We start from the raw sequence: 25633 nt of genomic DNA, 5'->3' as shown, positions 1-25633 counted from the left end.
ATCACGCTTTTCTTGATTAGAAAAATTCATATTTGATTATAACTTACAAAACCTCAATCAACGTTAATTAGAAACGTCTTAACTCAAAAATTATGCTTAAATAAAAAGAATCGGTTAGAGTGCTTTATTAAACATGTAATACCATGTTTGGAACCACCATTCCCACTAGATCACTATTTAATACAAAATAAAACTCGTTGCCATTAAATTTGTAGCTAATTTACTTTACAATTGACATTTCTTTGTCAACTAATTCATAGTCTTTCTAACTTTTTGCCAAAACTTCTTTCACAAAAATTGGATCTGCCGCGATACTCTACATGCAGAACTTTCCAATAAAATTAAGAATCATACAAGTTTTTTGGTTCTGGAACTCTTTTTATTTTTCTCATAACTTAATCTGTATTTTCCTAAACTTCCTGAATACCATCATTAAGATGGGTCGTATCAGATGTACTCCTCATTACTGAATTTCCATTTCTTGGAGGTCAACATCAGTTTTAACGGCAATCTCTAGAACAGAAGGTGCATTCCGCATAATGATTACGTCACGATTAAAACGTACAACAAAGGTTCATTTGTTGTATAGTTGGAAACTTTATGTTGTATGCCATAACCTACCAGTATCAGTTCCTTGAAATTCTTATTCTATTTTTATCCTTTTGTTTTAATGAATTTCTGAAAGAATATATAGCATGTTCCTCTTCACAACATATTTCCATTAACTTAGTAATCTTAGTATGCTAAGTTAGTAGTCTACTCCATCAACTAGATTATATTTAAAACTTTTTTACAACATTGAAAAGCAAATGTGCCCATACTATACGATGTGCCCATCAAGATCGTCATTTTTCCAGATTCGATTCAGAAATAGTAACGTTAGTTTTGCTGTAGCAACTAATACTTTCTCTAAGATAAATATTTACAACCGTTCTCATCAAATACACCCGAGTTTCAATTCCGTAATGTTTCACTCATCGAGAATTAGTTTCTTTCGTAGTATCGACACGTTACTAAAACCCACTCTCTCATGCCAGGTTAATACGTGCGCTTAATACATATTGAGCTTTTGGAACAAAGCTATTTAAGGCTTAAATATGATTTTAAATGATATAGTTGTTATTAAAATACAATGTATTTATAACATATCATGTGGTGTACAAATTTTGGATTCAAAGCGATAAATTATCATATTAACATTATAACGATTCTATTGCGTCTACATTAATGAGCAAATCACTCTGGAATGTGGAATAAGATTTTTACTTGGTATACTTCTGATGCGCATGGAAGTTATTATTACATATGTTGTGAAAGGCAATTATCTTCGTTTTTGTTTTGTACTCCCATCCAAACATACTACAGTCGTCATAGTCTTGGCATCATGTTTACTCTTTGCTTTAAATGTGTTAAATTTATTTAATCTTGTGATTTGATATTTGCAACACCAGGTTATTTAATAGATTTATTTGGTAATAACTTCTAATTGGGGAATAGTAAGAAAATGATAAAAAAATAAATCCTACATTTTTTTTAGTAAATTAAGAAAGACGTTTTGACATAGCGCTTATAATATTGAGTTATGGAATATCATATTTTAAACTGTCCTATGCCAACATTTCAACGTGCAATACAAAACGCAATAATAATTTATAGACGTTGTTTTTACACTTACTTCTTGTATCGCTATAAATAACTTTGTGACCGTACAACACAGATATGACCGAAAAACGAAATAATGCTACATTTTTTCTGACCATGAAATGTTCGTATTTAATAAATTAAAACGTAATTAGCATCACCTTTTGTATAAACATTTTATTTGCCGTAACCTCTAAATGTCAAGTAGAACTAAAGAAAATCGCGAGTGTTCTCTTTAGAACTTTCTCGTCAAATTGGACAGGTGTTTAGATAAACTATCACTTCCGGTTGCGCGATATGTTTGAAACTTAATCTTATAATTTATTTATTATCTTTTAAATCGACAGACTAATATGACTAACTTGTCATTAATACAATTTTAATTATTAAAAAGTTATCATAATTGAAATAACAGGATAGAATTTAAGGATATTTTCTATGACCAGAAAATAAATTTGACGGTTGTTCAAAAAACAAAAAGATCAAATAATTCTTTTCAATTTATAATACAAAAATGTTATTATTTTATATACCCTGTAATCGATTGTTCTGCGAGTTTATTATTAATTATAAACTAAACACCTAATCCTAGTGTTCCTGTGTAAAACAACTTAAAAATAGCTAGAACGTAACCTTCGGCGTGTCCACATAAAGAAACCCGACATATATCTTCAAGTGCCAAGTGGAAATATTTTCGTAAATGTTCAAAGTAACACGTCTAATTTGAACTAACATACGAAAATATTTTCTTTTGTTACTTAAGGTAATCTGAAAACATAATAACAGACAATTTACATCTATTATGTAATGGATTCAATAAAATTATAGACAATTATGTTCACAAAAACAGAAAACAATAATTTTCTATGCAACTTATTACGTTGATGAGCAAATGATGAGTAGCCAACATATTCTTGGCAAACGAATTCTATTGTGTCTGCACTCTAAACGATAAATTGTATCCTGCAGGCCAAAAAATTTGCATGTGGCTGAAATTTTATTATTGCGACACCACTTTCTTCTAATAAGAAAAACATCATAACATTCCATTTAACTTTAATATTCCCGGATGAATCGTCGCGTTAAGAAGTCTTTATTTTTAACTGCGAACGGAAAAGATGCATGCGGAACACAAGACCCGTGGTGGTAAACACAACAATTAACCCGATTGGCTGGAAACGGTTTCAATTGAGTATATCGGGTAACTTTCGTAATGAAAGAAACGGATGCGAGCCGTTAGACGGATAGTTTAGTTGCCTGTTCAAGTAGAAGAAATTCAGCTCATTTTTTTTACGAAATTGGGTTGCAACGTCCTGTTTAGTTTGCGGAACTGCATTTGGCAATATTATGTACTTGACGTACAATTGCATTTGCACCAGTTGATAACCGTAAATCATAAGGACGTGTGGGAAGAAAAGGCTCTTTGGAACGTAGTCCTCTAACATTTTAATTTAATGGATAAATTTAGATATAATAATTTTACACTTGAGGTATTTTCTAATTTAGACATTCTTTTTATTTAAGGATTATTTTGTTTTTGAAACTGAAATAACATAATAATCATCGTTATTTCTTGGAAAGTTTTATAAAGTATAACATAATCTTGCAGATTTTGGCAAATTATCAATTTCATTCAAAATTTAACACCTAATTTATCATATAAAATGAAACAAGTTTAGCTTTTAGGTGATTTAGTTCTGCAATAGATTTTAATAATTAAAAATGAATTATTTAGAAGTTAGGTTGCGTTAAAAATTGGAATTTTAAATATCTTAAATGTTAAGTTATGATGTTTTTATTAAACATTTCACGGTGACCTCTCAGAGTACTAGATCTGGTAAGGGATTATAAATATAAGTAGTGACTAAGGTCTAATTAGTATCACAGTCAGTTACATATTTCTATAATTGATTAATCAACACACTTATTGCTTTCTTATACTTATTCAGTCTTTCTCAAATCACATTTATTCTTGTTTTGGACATTATTATCGCAGTCTTATTCTTGAAGAATCAACATATCCGTACAACATTACATATATTTCGAAGTTATCGTTAACAGCTACCAGAGTATGCGGAACTAAAATAATCAAATCCGGCCAAAATCGAAAGAGAACTAATGGTGGAATGCCACGGTCAAGGATAAGATAAAGCAGAAGAAGCAGGCATGGAGGAACTTCAGGAGAACGGGAGCGGCAATAGACAAGCAAAAGTACAGACAAAAGAGACAAGAAACAAAGGAAGCTGTAAGAAGAGCAAAGTTGGAAACTCAGGAAGAATTTGAAAAGAAGTTAAATCAAAATTATAGGGAAAATCAAAAACAATTCTGGAACGTAGTCAAGAGGTTAAAGGGCGGTAAAGCAAAATTAGTACGGAACATAAAGAATCAGGTGGAGCACTACAGACGACTAGATTGATAACATATTAAAAACATGGAAAACATGTTTGAGGAGACATGGAGGAGAGTCGAGAGAAGGATCTTCCAGGTATTGAGGAAGAGCAGATAAACGAGGAAAAAATGCGAATAGCCGTAAGTAAAACACGAGCAGTATATCACCAGAATTACTGAAAAGAGGAAGTCCAAAAATAGTACAGTGGCTGAGGAAAGTATTCCAGCAGACATGGAATACTGAATTAATACCCCACGAATGGCGAAAGAATATAATCGTGCTAATCCATAAGAAGGGGGAAACAACCAACTGCGAAAACTACAGAGCAATCTATTTGGCGCCGGTTACGTTCAAGCTCTACTCAAAAATTCTAAAAAAACGGCTGAGAACCCAAATAAAAGAAAAATCGAATCGGCCAAACAGACAAACACAAGACTACATATACAGCCTCAGGACAATAATAAAAAAAAACGGACAGGAATAAGGATTTATATTGGCCGAAACGGTGCAGAAGTTTATAGCAAGTACTTCCGGTTGAAAAATGGTTATGTACGAGCTGAGAAGCAATTTAATGCGGTTATTTGGTCCACTAATGCCCATACCTACTCCGGATCCAACTGTCTTTAAAACATCGGTGTATCAGGCAAAAGCTCCTCTGGTCGAAATTATATTCTGTTGGTATAAGATCCGTTTTAATTTCAGACAACTGGATATTTGAGGAGTTTGAGGTGTACTCTGAGGTTAGCCTGCATCAACTTGAGTGAAGATCATGTTTTCAATCATAAGGCACTTAAAATCGCCTCCTTTTGTATGGCTAGAGATAGGAAGATGTATAAAAGATGGATCCAAACCCCAACACCGTAAGGTATAAATGGGGGCAAGAGAAAGAAGAAAAAGTTATCGTAATTTAAATAGAAAAAGATTCCAATTCGACGTTATTTTTATTACGTTTTGTCAACCACCTGAAGATAACACACCTGACGTTAGAATTTTAGAGCTGGTTTTTATTTAAATTCTATTTCCCTTTCAAAATTTGGTTTAAATTAAGTTATTCTAATCAACACTTACGAATGTTGATATGAATTGATAATTAATAAAATACAGAGACCGTTCACCGCGTCATAATTCTGCCGTATAAATACCGAAAGGTATTTGATTATTAAATAAAAAGACAGATATTAAACCCATAACTGTATATCTTATATGTTTTCTGGTAGGTTTATAGATAGGAAATATTTGATAGCTTTTCGGTAAACGCTTCTTTTCTTCATTACTATCTTGTAAACTATACAAATATAAATCAATCTTGAAGCTCATCGGTATCAATTTCCACCAATATTTCTTACTTTCCTGAATCATACTTTTTGAAACTTACATCTCTAGTTCATCTTTCGAAAATAACTCTTTGTAAACTTTATCTTTTGTAAAATTATATTTTACTTTTATATATTTTCAGATTCTACTGAATAAGTGTACAGTTATACAATTTTCCATCATCGTATAATGAGACTTGATAGCTTCTTGTATTATAATCTACCATCGTATTGAGGAAATCCAGATTTTAGAGCAAAATATTCATCATTTAACGGGATACGTTCTTTGTTTGACGTTTACCTTGTAAATGATAATAGAAATCGGATAGATGCGATATTATAAATTCTTCATCCAAAGATAGGCCATTGTAAAGGTTGACACCAAGATTTTAGACTCTTCTTGATCGTTTAGACGGATATCTCTTCAGATTCCTTTTGTAGAAATCGTTTTCTTTGTGGTGGTACGTAATTTTTACATTTAATTGAAGTAACTCTTGAATGATCAATACCGTTACATGATTTACACGGCATTTTACTATATTACTAGCGTTTTACTATAATTGACAATTTACTTAAATTTTGTTTTTTTTTTCTAATTGTATTCTATCTAGATTTTTAAAGTTTGTTTTAATAGGTGACGTTAATTACAGAAAACTGTACTATATCATATGATTCAGAAATTTTCATTTTTCTTTAACAAGTCACTGAAAATCTAATCAGCTGAAAATGTTTACCCAAACCATCATTTAAGTTAACATTGTGAAATTGTAGTATGTATTAATTTAACCTTTAGTTATTGACAACAGAACGGATAATTTTTAGAGAAAATATACAAAAAAACATAAAATAATAAAAATAAAATACATTTTTATTTATTTATAATATATATTTATATTTATTTTATAAAATGTTATAAATACCATTAATATTAATATTATTTATCCAAATAAAATGCATTTCGATTTTATACGATCCTTCTTATCGTGGGCGTGTATGAAATGTTATAAATACCATTTCATTGTTGTTCCCACGTGGTTTCGTAATAAAAATGGAAAGGATCAACATTTCTTACGTTTGTTTATACGCCCCGTACCGTTTTTCTGTATCAATACGATCGTGAGTGACCTTCCGCAATAATTGTTGTTGTTATTAATGGTCTCTTACTATTCTCGTGACATAATTTTCGCGTCTTGCACAGTTTGGTAATTTACAAAGCGTTGTTTCGCTTTGAAATTCCGTGCAACGTCCTGTTACCAGGTGATCCAAACGCAGTGTTGCCACCGCTATGTATCCGCACTTTATTTATCGCAAATTGTGATTCATGTCGACGTGTATTTCTTCGCTTTGAAAAAAATTGTTGACGAATAGGTAGTTACGAGTTTTAGTAAAATGCTTTTGGCGAGAACATGTGTTGTAATAATTTTTCGTTTGTGTTTGAGAAGATTTTTGGAAAATTTCATTTCAAATTGAACGTTTTTAAACGTTCCATATTTTATCTTTTTCGGTATAAATTAACAACAAAAAATTAATATTTATTAAGTTTTATTTGTAATTTATATTTTTCTTTATTTTTAATTTTATTTATTATGCATGTATTTTTTTTTTTTGATTTTATTTTGTTTTGTGTTGATTTTTATTAGGACTCGGAGAGCCTCGCAGGATATTGGCCAAGTTAGTACTAGAAATCCAGACCAAATTCCTTTTAGGTACGATTTTTTTTTAATCATTTATATTTTCGATCAATTTTTTTAAAATTTTTCTCATTATTTTATTGTTAATGATTATTTTTATTATAGGAGTAAGAGCAGGAGCGTGGATCATGGTATAACGGCACCATTCGACTTGGAAGCCCTGCGAGCTAAAGTTGATGGTCATTTAGAGAGAAATCTAGGTAAGAATAGGATTTTTTTTCGACTTTTGTACGATCCTATACAATCTCGACCCCAATTTACCTATAATTTATTACTCGAATCGACCCAGAGATGGCGCTGCTTCGAAATTTATTGAATTACCAAAAATTTATTTTTGGAATTCTCTCATATAGTATAAACTTATAAAGTATTAACGAGCAAATTAATCTTTGTAATTATTTACAAAAAAAAATTGGCTAAAATCATTTATTTGACTACTTTCATGGTATACAAAAATTTATTAAAAGATGGCGTTATTTTTTATAATTAAGTATTCAAAAGTTTATTTTTAGAAATTAAAAATAAGAAAGGTATTATGCATTGTTCATGGTCAATTTAAAGCATAAAATTTCCTCTTCATCCAATAAAAGTTGGTCGGAAAAAAAATTTGACTGAAATCATTTATTTGACTACTTTCATTATATACAAGAAATTATCAAAAGATGGCACTGTTCTTGTTATAATTAGACATTGAAAAGTTTATTTTTAAATATTAAAAATATCAAACGTATTATGCATTGTCCATGGTTAATTTAAACCATTAAATTTCCTCTTGATCCAATAAAGATTGGTTGCAAAAAAAATTTGTCTAAAATCATTTATTTGACTACTTTCATGGTATACAAAAATTTATTAAAAGATGGCGTTATTTTTTATAATTAGACATTCAAAAGTTTATTTTTAGATATTAAAATAACAAACGTATTATACATTGTTCATGGTTAATTTAAAGCATTCAATTTCCTCTTGATTCAATAAAGGTTGGTCGCAAAAAAAATTTGGTTAAAATCATTTATTTGATTATTTTCATTGTATACAAACATTTATCAAAAGATGGCGTTGTTTTTTTATAATTAGACATTGAAAAGTTTATTTTTAAATATGAAAAATAACAAACGTATTATGCATTGTCCATGGTTAATTTAAAGCATTAAATTTCCTCTTGATCCAATAAAGGTTGGTCGGAAAAAAAATTGGTTAAAATCATTTATTTGATTACTTTAATTGTATACAAAAATTTATCAAAAGATGGCGTTGTTTTTTATAATTAAACATTCAAAAGTTTATTTTTAGATATGAAAATAACAAACGTATTATGCATTGTCCATGGTTAATTTAAACCATTAAATTTCCTCTTGATCCAATAAAGGTTGGTCGGAAGTTTATCTCTGGCAATCTAAAACGATAAAAGTCAATTGTTGCAAATTAGCGAGCAATTTTTACCAATCGTCGTTGCATTCTACACCAATTTACAACAACGTTTCTTATCACGTCATAAACGCATAAATTATTTTCCTCAAATAAGTTTAAACAATATTGCACCAATGTTATTGTTTAATTTATCCTTGACTCTTATAACTCATACATATCAATCAGTTTTGTAATAACAAACACGTCATTTAATATTAATTGCAAATCTTTATTAAATAAACTTTATCTAGCATTTAAATTAAAAATAATAATAAAAGTTTAAAAATAAATTTCATCAGATAAATAGTTGTAGTTGACTATGCAAATTTTATCTGAAAGGGAAATGACTACTGTCATATGCAGAGTTGCCAACTGTATAATCACCATTATTATTGTATAAAAGATAATGCGTGTGTTTGCGGTTTTCCAACGATGAATTTCATCGAAAATTATTTTGATAACCCAAACTGTGACACATACACAACAGAACCGCAGGAATTTGTATTTGTTTACTTGCCGAACGAGAAAAGTGAGGTTATGTTGTACCCTGGGTGGCAAATTTCCAATTTTTTTCGTGTTTTCTTTACAGAAATAGACGGTTCCACGACCAGCTTAACGGAACGTAGAAAAGCCGGGCCGCCGGAAAACACAACAACATACACGGTTTGTTTATTTTTACATAAACAATTAACACTTAATCTATGAAGTTGTTTTTCATTGCATTAGGTGGCCGATCGAGACACTCTAACCTCAGTAGCGGCTCGATTTGACACGACTCCGTCTGAATTAACCAAATTGAATCGTTTACATACCACTTTTATCTTTCCTGGTCAACAACTTTACGTGCCATTACGGGAAACTGCTGAAAACGACTCTGACGGTAGTACACCCATTGAAGATACCCACGATGATTTACCACCTGAAGAAAAGGAATTGTTAGACAACCTGAGACCTGTCAGTCCTAAACCGGGGCATGCGGAACGTATCCGCACCCCGTCCGGTCCCACCGGATCCACAGAAAATGAGGAGGAATCAGCTGTTTATAAGAGATTCCTTAAAATCAACGTAAAACATATTACAGATGGACAGGGTGTTGTGAGCGGAGTACTTTTAGTAACTCCCAATGCTGTTATGTTTGATCCTAATGTTTCCGATCCTCTGGTTATTGAACATGGTCCTGAATCGTATGGAGTTATTGCCCCTATGGAATTCGTGGTTAATGCTGCTATTTATAACGATATTGCACATATGAGAGTAGGTCATGTTAGCAACAGTGGAACAGAAAAACCTGAAATATATTATCCAAAGCCTGAAAAAGAACAGAATGATTCATTGCTAGTCAAGGACGAAACGTTTCCTGAATTGAGTAAGTTATTTATTTATTTTGTTTTTATTTAATGTATTCATATTACTCATAAATTACTGGAACGTTTTTGATGTTTGTTTAAAAACGAAATAAGTTTATAACTTCCTGTTATTGAAAAAATGGCAAGTTGCCAATTATAATTTCAAAGATTTCAGCCTTTATAATGTCATAATAATACCGCTTACTTTGTTAGTTACAGGAGATGATGCTGAATCGGTATGTTCCTGCACTGAAAGGGAAGGAGATGCGTTTCCAAAGGCTTTCGAACGAGACTTAGTCACCCCGACCAACTTAGAAGATACCGAATCGCATGTGAAAACAGCGGAAGAACGACGAAAATCATTACTTGATCATCATTGGGCAATTCCTTCAAAAGACAGAGCTTCAATTGATACAGAAGATTTATCGGTTCCTTCACCCGCTCTTTTACAACATGAAGAGCCAGCTGAGAATGAGGAGATGTTGGTCAAGTCGAGCTGTCACGATTCGGGAATTGATATCAGAGAAACCTCTGCACCGTTACCTTCCCCACCTGCTGTTGTACCTGCACCTACCAAAAAGATATATAGTGATGCCGATATAGTTTTATCAAAGGATTGGGTTCCTCCGATCACCATAGCCCCAACGCATATAACGACGAGCGAAACGGAAAGTCCTGCTAGGAAAAAAACGTCGTCTGTTTCTTTTAGTATAGATTGTCCTTCGGATTCAACTGATCCAAATAATTCAAGTTTAGATGGAAAGAATGAAGCAGAGAAATTGGAAACTAGAAAAAATAAGGTTAGAAGGATGATTGTTGATTTGCTTATAAGAAAATTGAAGTTGCAAAATATTTTCTTTTATTATATACTTTTAATAAAAGATGTTCCAGGTAATTGGCTCACTACAGAGAACTAACACTAGACCTAGAACTAGAAACATTCGGATTTTGCTGTACATCTCTTAAGACGGCTAAACCCGAATGTTTCTAGTTTTAGGTCTAGTGTTAGTTCCACTTTTAGTTCAATAAAAATGTAGTGACAGTGTAAAACTAGACCTAACACTACACATAGAACTAGTAACATGCTAGAACAGTGTTAGTTCTACTTTTAGTTCAATAAAAATAATCTAATCTAGCGCTGCATAACAATTCAAACTAAAACTAGCACTAGATCTAGAACTAGAAACATTCGCATTTAGCCACACGTCTCTCAAGGCGGCTAAACCCGAATGTTTCTAGTTCTACAGTGTATTAATCCAGTAGGGTGCAAGTGCATGCCAGTAGGGTATGCAACCAACATTTGTCATTGTAGGCAAAAGCCGGGCCGCTCCGTAAGAAAGCGCTCTTACTAAAATAGCATAATAAGACAAGTATGAGCAAGTTGCTTCATGTGAATATCTAAAATGACATTATTAAAGTGTTTTAAAATGTTATTATTAAAATATTATTAAAAAAAATGATTTTCTTCTAAATTTTGAACTTGTTTATAAACAGGTACTTTGTCATTTTGTCACTGACAAAGGTACAGCAGGTCAGAAAATTGCATAGTAGAAGGATATTTTTCTTATTTGTGCATTTATCGGCCCCGCAATAGCATTATCCTTGAAAATGTTTGGAGTCAGTATAAGCTCCGCCCATCTCTGTGACGTCAAGGCTTAGGTTGTCTATTATCCTACCCGACAAAGTATGCAACCAATATCACAGATTGGTATTGCAACGCGACGAAAGCTCCTAAAAACGATGGTGACAATTCATTAACTTAAAAGCCGTTTAAAATATATTTAGATATACAGGGTGGTTCTGTTTTTAATCGGGAAACTTTACTAGGACGTAGTACTTGTCAAAATAACACTAGTTTTTTTTATATAAACGTAATGTCGCAACTCGTTTGTTTTCGAGCTATGAGCTGTCAAAGTTGAGCTAAAAATTTGAAACTTTGTACATATTTACTACTGGTTAAGACCTTCAAGCATACCTTAAACTTCCCTAGCGCTGTAAGGAGATGAAATTCACCATCCCCTTGATTTATAAGATTTTTTTATAAGAACTTTTTAACGCTATGGAATATTAAGATAAAAGAATATGAGTTGTAAAGCTCATTCTTTAGTGGTACTTTTTTGTCTCTTTGGTATTTTCCTTAAACTTAATAGTTTCTGTGTAAAGAAATAAAATGTCGTGCAATGTACCGCTATGTGTCGCAATGTTTAGTTAAAATTATTCTAAAAGTTCCTCATAACTGTTAATGATTATTAATAATTTTTGACTATTATTAAGCAAGAGTATCGATTTTTTAATATTGTTTAAAACAATGTAATTTGTTCAGATAAACATTCATCTTATTTATGGTTTTTCTAATGAAAATCACAATTAATTGGTGTTATTTATTTATTTTTTTATTATTAATTTTCCTTTAATAATAGCAGCGCTTCACAGTACAAAGTAGCATATTTTATTTTTTTACGCTAAAACTATTATCTTTAAGAAAAAAACTAAGTAGCCAAAAAGTACCAATAATGAATAAGCTTTACAACCCATATTTTTTTATGTTAATATTCCATGGCATTAAAAAGTTGTTATAAAAAAATAAAAGGGGTTGTAAATTTCATACCCTTAGAGGGTACTTGGAAAGTTTAAGGTATAGTTGAAAATAAGGTATTAACCAGTACTTACAAAATTTCAAATTCTACGGTTTACTTATACCCGAAATAAAAGATAAAATGTAAATTTTTGGCTCAACTTTGACAGCTCATAGCTCGAAAACAAAGAGTTGCGACCCTACGTTTATATAAAAAACTTGTGTTATTTTGGCAAGTACTACATCTTATTAGTAAAGTTTCCCGATTAAAAACTGAACCACCCTGTATTTTAATAATTAAAAAATATTTTAAATATAGTTAAAAGCAACCACTACATATTGAGATAGGTGGCCAATATTACACAGGTCACGTGGGTTACGATAATTAATTAACACAGTGTAGTGTATGTGGTCTAGTGTTAGTTCTACTTTTAGTTCAATAAAAATATACAACAATCTAGCGCTGCTTAACAATTAAAACTAGAACTAACACTAGACCTAGAACTAGAAACATTCGGGAAACTTTCTAGTTCTAGTGTTAGTTCTAGTTTTCCACTTGCATTGTCACTAGATCTAGAAACATTCGGGTTTAGCCACACGTCTTTTAAGACCGCTAAACCCGAATGTTTCTAGATCTAGTGTTAGTGTTAGCTCTAGTTTTAATTGTTATTCAGCGTCATTGTATATTTTTGTTGAACTAGAAATAACACTAGACCCTGAACTAAAAAGCCGTCTTAAGAGACACACGACTAAACTGAATCAAAATTTGTCTTTTATATTATGAACTTTATTAAGTCTCAAACTAACAACATTACAAAACACGAATGGAATAAAGTCATCATTCAAAGCGTGAGACCAAAACGTGACGTCACGAACGGGCCGTCGAGCTATACACCTGTTCCCAGGATGTTACATTTTTTTTTTTATTACCGTCCTTGTATATGAACGACTAATATCAATTATCTGGGACATTATTATATTGTTACTTTAAAATCAATTCGTAATGATCATAAATAAGTTTAGAAGAAAAAAAATTGTTTATGAATAATAATATTATTTATTTGTCTCTGAATAGATGTTAAAACGGTTATCCTACCCACTATCTTGGATGGATACATTTAGCAACGAAAAAGAGGACGAAAAACCAACTTCAGCACATCCCCATTCAGCAGCTGACGTCCATCATTCCTCGGTATTCTCAAAGGTTTTCTCCAGGTAAGTTAAACAAATTGGGAAGGGTTTCTTTTTCTGGCGTTCATCTCATGTACTAACGCTGCTTGGCAAGCTCGCCGATTAACCTGGTCGATTTCGGCACGGGTCTATTCTTGAGCAAGACGCCGTCGGAAGAGAGCGGTGGTTCTGGCGGTCCCCATTCGGGCGGAAGCGGGGGCCCGCCTCTTACACCGGCCACCGGCGGTTCGGTTGATCCGGATGGCTCCGCTAGCTTCTTTCCAACTAACATTATTAGCTCTGTCGGTGCTACCGTCGGCGCGACCGTTGGTGCTGTTGGTGACGCCGTCGGTGCCTCCGTTAACGCTGTCGGCGGGGCAGTTAATGCTGTAGGCGGTGCTGTTAACGCAGTTGGGGCTACTGTTGGTGCCGTCGGGTATGTTGTAGATGTGTTTTAGAGAGTGTCTTTTGCTGTTACACTTATACAAAACACTTTAAATAATTATTGCTACTTCAACCACAACAACACATTGTTTTTTATCACCACGCTTCTTGCATTTAGGTTTTGTGTACACCTACTTAACATTTTATACCATAAAATGATTATAATTTATAATTTTAGGCGGTCGTCTGTTGGGACAATTATGAAACAATCGACGGATTCCTCAAAAGTGTCAAAAGCTCCCCCTCCAAAGCTTGATTATCGGTCAATGGTTTCTGTGGATGATATGCCAGAACTCTTCCTTTCGTTTGACAGTAAGTGGTTAATAGTTTTTTAGCATAAAAGGTTGTTAATTTTTTTCTGAGAGAGATGAAATCTAGTATATAGTTGTAGATATTTTTATAATCAAAAGTAACAGAATGAAGGATTATTTAGGTTAAAGGTTTGTTTTTGTAATGGTTGGAAGCTATTGGGAATACTACATGCGGGGTGCAATTTTTGAAACTTGGAGAAAGCAGGACGCGTTATCTCCCTCTTAATTATAATAATAGAGTCATTGATGAAAAAAATTAATTATTAACTGCAATTGTATTATTACACACATTATAATAATTTTTGTAGTATTTTTTATTGATTATCTGCTTTCGACCATTTTTTTTGGACGTCGCCTCACTTTAATTACTATTTTCACAGTTCTGATTGTCGTATTTATTGACATTGATTAGTTTATTACTTAATTCAACAAAATAGAGCCACTAGTTCACTCCATTTATTCATTCACACACAAGTAACTGTTATTGTGTATATTTTTTTTGTTACATTTTGCTGCAGTGCGCTCTCCGCACTTTGGGCTTGATACGCTCGGTAGGTTGCATGTAATAAATGCCGCAAACTGATGGTGCATGACGATGATTTTGATTGTAATCAAATTAATTTGTAATCGGTTTTTCGTTTTTGAATTGGCTATTTCAATAATTTATGTTTTTAATTTAAATGATGTTGTGAAAGTTGTTAATATTAAATTCGAGACTAAAATAAACCGTTTTAGAGTTAATTCCGAGACCGGCAAGATCATGCGATGATCCTCCGCTTTACTTAAGGCTACGAATGGGGAAACCAATAGATAAACCAATACCTAGAAATACTCCACTAATGAGTTATGGAAAAAAGAAGATGAGACCGGAGTATTGGTTTAGTGTACCAAAGAATAAAGTAGATGAAGTTTATACGTTCCTAAATGTTTGGGTTCCACATTTATATGGGGAATTATCAGAAGAACAGGTTTGAAATAATTTTTTTTTGTGATAATCATTTTTATTTATGTTAAAATAATTTAAAGATACAAGCTAGAGGTTTAGTCGAATTAGATACAGAGCTTTGGACTGAAGAACCTCAACAGACGGGAAGTCGTCATGGAAGTCAAGATGGGGAACTCTCCGATTTAACCAGGGAAAGTTGGGAGGTAAGTTTAAAATTGAAAAAAGAATGAATCACGTAGTCAAAAAAATTATAATCAATATAATCATACCGGGTTTTAAAAAAATTGATCGAACATCATCATTTGTGAAAGATGAAATTGGAGATGATTCTGTTGTTGTTGTTGCGTGCAGCTCATCAAGGCCCCTTATGTTAAGATCTACAGCATCATCAAGACGCAGACCATGTCGGCCGATGGCAGTGACGAGGTGAACCATTTTAAAAACCACAAAACAAAAAAAACAACCTCTAAAGAGCAATGCAATGCCAAAATTTTGACTGATAAAAATCCCGTAACAAAAAAAAATTTATTAAAACATCAGTTATTAAAACGTGCACGCACACCACAAATACCAAGACACTATCGATCACCTTCTCGTATCTCGACTTTATTAATTAGAGAAGTAATCTCTTCCTAGATGTTGAGTTATTTTCAGCCCCCAAAATGAAAAACTTTCTCTTTCAACTGCAAAATCAATCGTATTGGTTGAATAGTTAATTTTTAATAATTTTATTTTATTGATGATGGTTTATAGATGCAAAGATATATTTTTAATTTTTATACAACTTTTTTGTATAGATACAGTGTGTCTATGGATATTAAGAGTATTTTGAAACTAATATTTAAATCATAATACGTTAAAATTATTTTAGAGAAAATTGCACAAAATACGCAACATTTACTAAAATAATAATGTTTATAAATATTCAAACATAGTAACAATGATTGTGATTGGAATCAAATTACATATTTAGTAACCAGCTTTTTATTTAGCTAGAATGTATCTATTTTGATGCAACAAAATGAAATTAATCTAGTTAAATTAATATGCATACTAATAAAACGAATAGAAATGGACCAATGGAAGTCAATAAATCTAGACACTCTATTTGAAGGTTGAATGCAGAATGCATTGGTTTTCATCTTAATCAACAATTCAGGAAATGGAGGAAATGGACAGACTATTGAGTTATCCTATAATGTTTTACCAAAGATTACAAATTAAGTGGCATGCCCTGCACACGACATACATCAAATCACACCAAGTCGTCATGCCTAGAGTCAAGTTTCCAGTCGTATGCACGCCATTCCACAAATATTTCAATTACTATTATTTTATATCCTCAGACCCAGAAAATTACCGAGGAATTTCTTTGCTACACACATTCATATAGCTGTTTTCTCGTCTCTTACAGCACCGTGTTCTAAAGCACACAACAATAAGAACCATAGTCATAGTTAACCAAGTACAGAAGAATGCAATAGAATATAATAACCCAGCATACTTATCTTTTATACATTTGTCGAAAGCGTTTGATTTCCACCTTAGCGGATATGTTAATAAACATAACTTTTGCTATTGGGCCGCTGAAAACCCTTATCAACTTCACGAACTTATGACTTTGAATAGCATAATTGGTCCATACTTCTTTGAGAATGATGATGACCACCATTTACCAGTAACATCAGCGCGATATGTTCCAATACTTGAAACCTTTTTCATCCCACATATGTCTATGATTGAGAAAACTTATTTCCAACAAGATGGAGCAACTTGTCACACAGCTAGGGTTACATTGAACTTTCTTAGAGAATTTTTTCCGAATCGGCTCGTCAGTTATTCATTGGCCTCCTGAATCACCAGGGCTGAGCTCGTGTAACTATTTTTTATGAGAATATTTCAAGTCTAAAGTGCAAAATACAAAACTTAAAAAGCAACAAATCAACTGCATCAAAATGGTATAGGAACTCTACATCTTTAAGAGGGGTGTGCATTGAAATGATTAAAGAGCAATAGTTAAACACATTTTATATGTACATTTTTAACATTTTAATGTTTTAATAAAAATCGGCACACAAATGCAGCGACAAAACATCGAAATTCTACCTACCCCTGCGAGATTGAGGTAGAGAAATTTTCTATTTCAAGTTTATAGGCTTCAACTTTATTAGAACATGGCGTTAAGATAGTTTTATACAGGCTGTCCGGAAATGACGTGTACAACGCAAGACCACAAGTACCTTGACCAAAAATATGATGATTTAACTCAACTTATCTATATACAAAATTGCTTAGTTTAGCCGCTAGAGGGCTTGAAAAATAATATTTCTTTTTTTAAATAAGTCGAAAAATCCTTAATGGATTTTATTCATTTTTTTGGTCATGCGTTTCTATCAGTAGACTACAGCTATTTGTGGAATAAACTCTAATTTCGACAATTATAGGGTGTTTAAAAACCTTGTCCCCATAAATTATGCATCCATATCTTTTTAAACCCCTTTACAAACACTACCATTTTTTTTCTGAATAGTTACTTTAATAATAACTTAATCAATAATATCTTAATTTATAACGTGACAGCGGTATTCGTATTTTTCGTTTTGCGTTTTATCTTTGATCCATCATGAATTTTTAAAGCCCTCTAGCGACTAAACTAAGCAATTTTGTATATAGATAAGTTGAGTTAAATCGTCATATTTTTGGTTACGGTAGTACTTGTGGTCTTCCGTTGTACACGTCATTTCTGGACACCTGTACATCGGTACCTTAGGGGTAAAGGATCGTAACTCCAGTTTTTGTCAATATCGAGTTAATTACTATAAAAATTACTATAATAGTATTATAAAACTTTAAACGTTGTTTTCTAAAAGCCTACAATAACGGAGATACAATCCTTTACTTCTAAGGTACAGATATATATTCGGGATTCATGTTGCAAATTCTAAATCAATTAGAACCGGTTTCGAGCATATCAATTATTCATCATTAGCCAAATTGTCATTAGTATTACTTTGGTCAATCGTTTAAAAAACATTCAATGACTTAAATTGTTGTAATATTAAAAGCGATTTGTAAGAAAGAAACAAGATTGAATAAAATGTTTAATAACCATTCTAATACAATATACAACAACTTAAGTCAAAACACGAGAACAACTATAAGACCTTAGATAGTTTGATGATAATCATTTTCTCATCCGTGATTTTAGATTGACTACACAATACAATATTGAAGGAGCGTGGTGAATTATTAATTGTTGTAAACAACCAATTTAAATTGTCTACAATTTATTTAGACTATACTACTATTTATTTATACTACTTTTCAATCGCCCAAACCTGTCCAAAAACCAATTTTATTGTGAATATGACACTCTGGATAACAGGATAGCCATCAGAAAATCATAGTAACTCAGAAGCGATGTGCACGCTGTGTAATGATAATAAACGTTGATTCCTTGGAAAGAGCACATACATGGGAAGGATTATCAACACTCTTCATCACAAGTTCGTCTTGAAAAACCACAAACTTTTCTTTAATAAAAAAGATTAGTCTGATGCATCATTTATTTGTATTTTAACACAAATATTAAAAACATAGTAAATTATATAAACCTAAAATTTTTCTAAAACTCTTTATAATCCAGACACACTGTATATTTTTAACTACAAAATAATTTTTTAAAACTTTGCTCTGTAACCGATGCGTCATTAACCGAATTCATTTTGATTGCTTTAGAAACTCATAATGCAGCGTGCCTTAATGTCTTAAGTTAGATTTCCCCCCTTCCCCCTCTTTCTCTATCTCTGTCTACTCAACATGATGCAAAAACGCTCTCTCTGTTATTAGTAGCAATAGCTTCATTAGAGAATGTGTGTGGTTGCAAGTTAATTTTGTCGGTGTAAACTAGAGATAGGAACATAATCACTTCCCCCTTATTTATTTCCCCACGTTTTTATCATAACCACATCCTTTTTTTGTTGTTTTTCTTTCAATATGATTTCGTTTTTGTTTTAATTACACGTTTCGTTAATCAATTCGGTTTGATGATGACATAATCCTTCGTATAAATAAAACCAAAACAGTTCGTTTTTAAATTTTGAAATCATTCAACGAAAATTACGCGCCGCTATCGGTTCGTTGTACAACCGGTTTATATCGAAGCGATAAAGAAAAGAAGTAAAGGTAATAATAAAGAGTGTGTGGGACCTTTGAAAAACGTTGTTGTTTATAAACCGTTGCGCGTTTATTTTTGCGATCGTTAAGGTTTGTTAATAATTGTTAATCCCGGTACATGTCGTGTAGTTAATTGGTCGGAATTGGAGTTGGTGTATTGTCGGTGTGTTACTCTTCTAAATACGTAAATAGAGGTGCGTCGAGTGACAGTCTGTTTTGAGCATTTACAGCGGTGGTTTCATTCTTTTGTGTATTATTTTGAATTATTCGAACGATGGATATTGTAAGTTTGGTGTAATTTTTTTTAAATTTTATTTTATTTTGTCCAAGTTTGCTATTCTACCTTCACTTCTTGTATTGTGGTGGCGGCGAAGGAAGGACAAGGTTAACCACTTTCTTTTAACATTCCAAAGTATCGATCGATATATTTTTTGATAGTCGTTTTATAAATGATTTAAAATTCTCGGTTGTGTAAAATAAATAAGTTATTTTTTTTTAATCTTTATAATGTTAAAGATTTTTTTATCTATGCGTATTTAAACTATTCACTGTTAAGGTTATTATTATCTAGTTTGAGCCTCATTTTTACCGTAGTTTTAAAATATTCGAAATTATTCCCTTTTTTTATACATAAATCAATTCATTTATTATTACCAATTGCGACTATATTTAACTACCTACCTAGTCGAAAATAATTACATTTAATGAATTATTAGTTAATCGTTTAATAGGATTCATTGCAGTACCATGTACTACGTGGTATCATAAACATATCAAATTTTTTTTTCTAATTAGAGGCAATCGTAGAGAAAATTATACCCTGTTATGTAAATTATAAGATTGATAACAGACCAATTTTTGCAAGCATTTGAATGCTTGTCATGGTGCGTTGTAATTACTTTCTTAATTTGTTTCTGTACGAAAAAATTGTTTATAAATATAAGTTGACCTTTATTTGAATTTAAATTAAAATTCACCGCAACATGTGCGATATTTATTGCGATATACGTCTGGTTTTCTTTGAAATGTGGGTTGAGATCATCTAATCAAATTTATTATTCATTTATGCATTCGTTGTTGTATGAAAATTTACTTCCATCTGAGATTGATTGGTTTCGTGAGTTATTTTTAAACCAACGTATACACGTTTTGAATTGTAATCTTGGTTAAATCTGTTAAAATTTTCATAATTTTACTAACAAATACTAAGTTATGTCCTTGTGAGGGTGGTAGTAAATGATGTTAATAAAAATTACAACAATAAACCTAAATTGCTTCTAAAAATATATTCCAGGGTATGAGTATTTCTACTTTTGACCTATACAGCGTGTCCCGTATCTTCCGCATCAGAGCATTATACGGTTGTAGAATACATTATTCTGAAGCGATCTTTCTAATAAAATTTTTTCGAAATGTTTATAATAACCGCACGGGAACTGTTTAACGACGACCAATAACGGACAACTTTGATTCATCGAAAAAGTTTATTTCTCTTTCCATGACGAAAAACAGTTCCTTTAAACAGTTCCCGTGCGGTTATTATAAACATTTCGAAAAAATTTTATTAGAAAGATCGCTTCAGAATAATGTATCCTACAACCGTATAATGCTCTGATGCGGAAGATACGGGACACGCTGTATACACACATTATAGGCAGATAATTCGCAGAGAAAATGAAATTTTAAACATCCTTGTATGTTATTTTTGGTGTACGTTATACAGCTGCATTCTACTTACGTCTATCTTCATCACTTTTACATAATAAATAAAAATAATCGACTTTGAAATAAAACTTTCGATCTTTTTTTATTTACATAAATAATAAGCTTTGGATAGTTCATTTCAGTGTCACTACACGAATGAAAAACAACATAAAACTGAAGATAAAAACTTCATGTAAAATGAATTAAAATTGTGTGTTTATGCGATTATTGCACGCAAGCAAAAAAAAATAATGGAATTGTTCATATGAAAGCATTATTTTTTGTAAGAGCAAATTAAATGTGTTATGTAATAAATACACACTTTTAATTATAATACGTTTTTTGACTGCAGTACAAAAATAATATTTGGATATATAATTAACCAAAATATTTACAATTAAAAAAAAAACTCATTTAAAATATGTGTGTATATAATGTTATCGGCTAATAAGTGTGTAATATAAACACATTTAAGCAAAACAAAAAATACAAAAAGAAATAAAACAAAAAAGTTAAAACGCACAAACAAAAATGATTTAAGGAATATGAGCTACTAAAATGTTGCTCTAATTAAGTACGGTTAAAATGATATAATGAGAATTTTTGCTGTAGTTTAAGTATGGATAACGAGGTAATTAATCCCGGCAATAATTAACTTATTAAAAAGCTACACATATGTTTAGAAACCTTCAATATCTCCTCATAGCCACATATTAACATTATTTTTATCTCAACCACAAAAATCAGATTTGTACTATTACCATTGTTTCTTTAAATCGCGATTAAGGAGCGATTTTTGAGTATATAACGGTTTTAATTTGTAAAATGCTCGTTTTGCAATTCCAGCCCAACTATACAGTAATATCTCGCATAATCCGGATAATCGGTTCCATCCTTTTAATTACTTTCAAACAATCTACTTTGAAACCGGACTAATTAAGGAATTAAATGGATTTGTACATAAATACAAAAATGTCTTTATTAAAAATAATTATGTTTTGGAAGATTCCACCATTTCTTGGATTTTTCTTCTATACATTTCTTTGTTACAACAAATTGCATTGTTGTTTATCGTTCAGCAAAATTATAAGGCTACGCTCTATATATATCATTCTTTAAATACAGCTTTCGTAACCTATGCTATCTTATTTCAATGCCACTACACTGGAAAATTATTTTTTGCTACATTTTTTCTCTAGAAATTTCCGCACTGTACTGGCTATCTCGAAAACTATAAGAGTTGTAAAAAAAGTAGCTTACATGTCATGATCTCGTTTTTCGAGAATCTGCTAATGCCAAAAACCTCAAAGCGCTATCATCTTATCGTTCTATCGATAGGCCAAAACTGAAAATATCGTAAAACCAGCAAGTGCAATTATCTTGATTATTATTATAGGTGGAGTATTATAACTAAGACATTATATGGACACTTTTTAACAGAGAATTTGATGACGTAGTCAAAAAAAAAAATTTCGGTTTTAGATTTTGAGATATTATGACAATTTTCGTTTTTTTAAATGGAAATAACCACTGATTATTCGCTTATTAAATTCGTTATTTTTTTCTGATTACAAAAATATGGGGTTAGATAGGTCTATTTCTTATTGTTTTAAAATAAAGCTAAAATTAAACTTTTTTTTAGTGTCGTCAAAGAAATTAAATTTACAGTTTCCTGTAAATTACGGTACTATAACTAAAAATTATTCTACTAAAAATTTATATAAAATTTACTTTGTTTTTTAATATGTAATATTCTAACATGTTAAGCTTTTCGTAATCCATCTTAAAAAACAGGATTTTTAATTTGACACTTCAGAAAATTGTTGAATACAAACAAATGTTGCTATGTTTATTTGAATTAAAAAAAAAATATGAGCGCCATCTATCAATAATTTATTAAGTCATTTAATAATAATAGTAAATATTAATAAAAAATGTGAAATAATGCAATTTATTCCAACTTTTGTGTAAAACAGCTATAAATGAAATAGTTCAACAAATGTATTTGATTCAAATATCAGAAATATGTTTTTTTAATTTTTAGTTATAATTTACAGGAAACTGTAAATTTAATTTCTTTGACGACATTAAAAAAAAAGTTTATTTTTAGCTTTATTCTAAAACAATAAGAAATAGACCTGTCAAACCCTATATTTTTGTAATCAGAAAAAAATAACGAATTTAATAAGCGAATAATCAGTGGTTGTTTCCATTTAAAAAAACGAAAATTGTCATATCTCAAAATCTAAAACCGACAAATTTTTTTTGACTACTAATATTATACACTCAAATATCCATGTAAAGTTAAAACACCTTTGCTAAGACCAAATCATCATCGATATTTACGAATGCAGACAAATAATGAGGCATCACATTTTTCATGGTGAATATGAATCCCGCCAGGACTTTCTTAAGTAACTTAGACAGAAGCGGAAGTGTAGACATAGGTTGTAGATCACAAATGAAGTAGGTACAGATTTTTTGAAACAAAATTTCTAGATAATACGGTAATGTGTCATCAGACATCTCCCAATGCATGCAAATGCTAAAAATCAATCTAAAATACTATCCACATCAACTAAATCTGTTAAACTATCTCTTCTAGTCGTCCAAATTGTATTAATGTTACCCCAAAATCATTGATGATTCAGTGCAATAATTTTTGCGCTTATAAAATAAAGTCTAGTGCAGTGATTCTCAAACATTTTGAAGTTCTACAGTATAATAATTTTTTTACCTATACTTTATTATGGATAAAGTTCAAGTGTGCTTTTATGGCAATAAAATAAGCTACAGTATAACAAAACAAAGTTCGGTTTTTTTCTATAATACCTGTCAAATTATTGTATCATGTCACACTGACGTCAGTGATGAAGACGCATAAAAAATGTTTTAGGGTGTATATTTGCCATTTGTTTACCTAGAAAAGGTGTTTTGTTCTATTTCATTAGTTTGTAGCACGTTTTTACAATAAATATGTACAGGGTCGTTCAAATTCCATGGTTTGAGGTTAACTTGGAAACTATAAGAGTTAGAAAAAAAGTAGCTTACATGTCATGATCTCGTTTTTCGAGAAACTGCTAATGCCGAAAACCTCAAAGCGCTATCGTCTTTTGTTTTTCCCCTAGAGGCCAAAACTGAAAATATAACGTAAAACCAAGAAGTGCAATTAACTTGGTTATTATTATAGGTGTAGTATTATAACTAAGACATTATATGGACACTTTTTTACAGCTACTTTTCTTCTAACTCTTATAGTTTCCGAGATAGCCTATTCGGACATCGAATTTGAACCACCCTGTACTTCGTTAAAATCGTATTTATCTAAAAATTTATTAGTATTTTAACCTCAACTATTTAGTTACTAAAAATGTTACTAAAAATCAGGAAAACAACATAAATTTTATAAGGGTCCTAAGTAATACCAACAGAAATCCTAAATAATTTACCTTGATAAGTATTATAGAAAAAAAACGAATTTATAATTTATTCTGATTCTTATAACATTCTTATTAAATTTTTTAATATTAATAATAATGTAACATTTATGAGAAAATGAGGTTGATGAAATGTTGAGGCATACATTTGAAAAACATTCTTTTCATCATCAACGCTGTACAAATTTCTGCATTCCCCCAATTTTCTGCAATAAGTGTTAATTATTTGAGATTGTTTTAAATGTTCTGGTTAACATAAAATTTCGTTAAGTTTTCTTCTACTAGGAATACACACAAAAATATACACTTGTTTTTTCTTTAGTGACAACAAAACATTAAAAACGTTAAGTTGCTGAATCGTAATGATATAAGTTCGAGAAACATGACAATAATGATTATTACAAGCCGGCGTCTTGTAGCAAACCACTTAGAGTTATCAAGATAGTAATCATAATGTAGCTCACTAAATAAGCTGTTTGCGTGGAATATTATAATGATCATTACAATCTTTAATGTTAGGAACGTTTCAGTATAAATTAATTTTTTATCAAATATAACAATAATCTTTAAATAAAGTCTTTTTAGTTACATTTAAATTTACCATTTCCTTTCTTTGATTAATTTCAGTTTTTTTATTTCGATTATTTTTCTCCTATTTTTATTTCGCTGCACATAATTGGTTGTAGCTATGCTGTATGTCTACAAATCGTTCTTTATCTTATTAATTTTTTGATTTTAATTTACGTTTTATCGGAATGCTGTAGGTTTTGCCCATGTCCGACGAGCTACGCAAAGCCACTTACATTTCGGAACCATCCTTGGACGTCGATTTATCACCACCAGATCTCGTCGGCGCTACCGAAATACTTACAGATACCCATCGCGAAGCGTTGTGCAGACATTTACCAGCTAGGGCGGAAGGATACGTTTGGACTCTCGTTTTTAGTACGAGCCAACATGGATTTAGCTTAAACTCAATGTATCGAAAAATGTATAAATTGGAATCACCAATTTTACTTGTTATTGAAGACACAGACAATAATGTGAGTTTTTTTTGATTTAATTAAGAAATTTTTTAAA

General features: G+C 31.2%; 1 protein-coding gene and 1 long non-coding RNA gene across 8 annotated transcripts in view; one reads left to right on the top strand and one right to left on the bottom strand.

Moving 5' to 3' along the window:
* LOC111414696 (TLD domain-containing protein mustard) overlaps positions 1 to 25633 on the top strand; it is a 66288-nt gene that overhangs the window by 39549 nt on the left and 1106 nt on the right. For 2 of the 7 annotated variants that reach the window (XM_071196696.1, XM_023046115.2), the window contains exons 3-13: positions 6984 to 7049; positions 7140 to 7234; positions 9034 to 9107; positions 9171 to 9810; positions 10004 to 10590; positions 13441 to 13580; positions 14158 to 14291; positions 15026 to 15258; positions 15317 to 15439; positions 15588 to 15662; positions 25318 to 25596. In XM_071196696.1, the coding sequence (XP_071052797.1) occupies positions 6984 to 7049; positions 7140 to 7234; positions 9034 to 9107; positions 9171 to 9810; positions 10004 to 10590; positions 13441 to 13580; positions 14158 to 14291; positions 15026 to 15258; positions 15317 to 15439; positions 15588 to 15662; positions 25318 to 25596 (2446 nt within the window). Of the gene's footprint in view, positions 1 to 6983; positions 7050 to 7139; positions 7235 to 8810; positions 8974 to 9033; positions 9108 to 9170; positions 9811 to 10003; positions 10591 to 13440; positions 13581 to 13650; positions 13972 to 14157; positions 14292 to 15025; positions 15259 to 15316; positions 15440 to 15587; positions 15663 to 25317; positions 25597 to 25633 lie in introns of those variants that run through there. The other 5 variants (XM_071196698.1, XM_071196695.1, XM_023046110.2 and 2 more) reach the window with 4 other exon arrangements.
* On the bottom strand, positions 8228 to 8914 carry LOC139430073 (uncharacterized). The gene is made up of 2 exons (XR_011640637.1): positions 8829 to 8914; positions 8228 to 8430 (listed from the first exon to the last, which is right to left on the bottom strand). It is a non-coding gene; the product is annotated as an uncharacterized lncRNA (long non-coding RNA).

The sequence above is a fragment of the Onthophagus taurus genome, chromosome 6 (genome assembly GCF_036711975.1).
Source record: "Onthophagus taurus isolate NC chromosome 6, IU_Otau_3.0, whole genome shotgun sequence".
NCBI lineage: Eukaryota > Metazoa > Arthropoda > Insecta > Coleoptera > Scarabaeidae > Onthophagus > Onthophagus taurus.
Note: the sequence above shows the minus strand (reverse complement) of the source record. Positions and strands in the feature narration are given on the sequence as shown.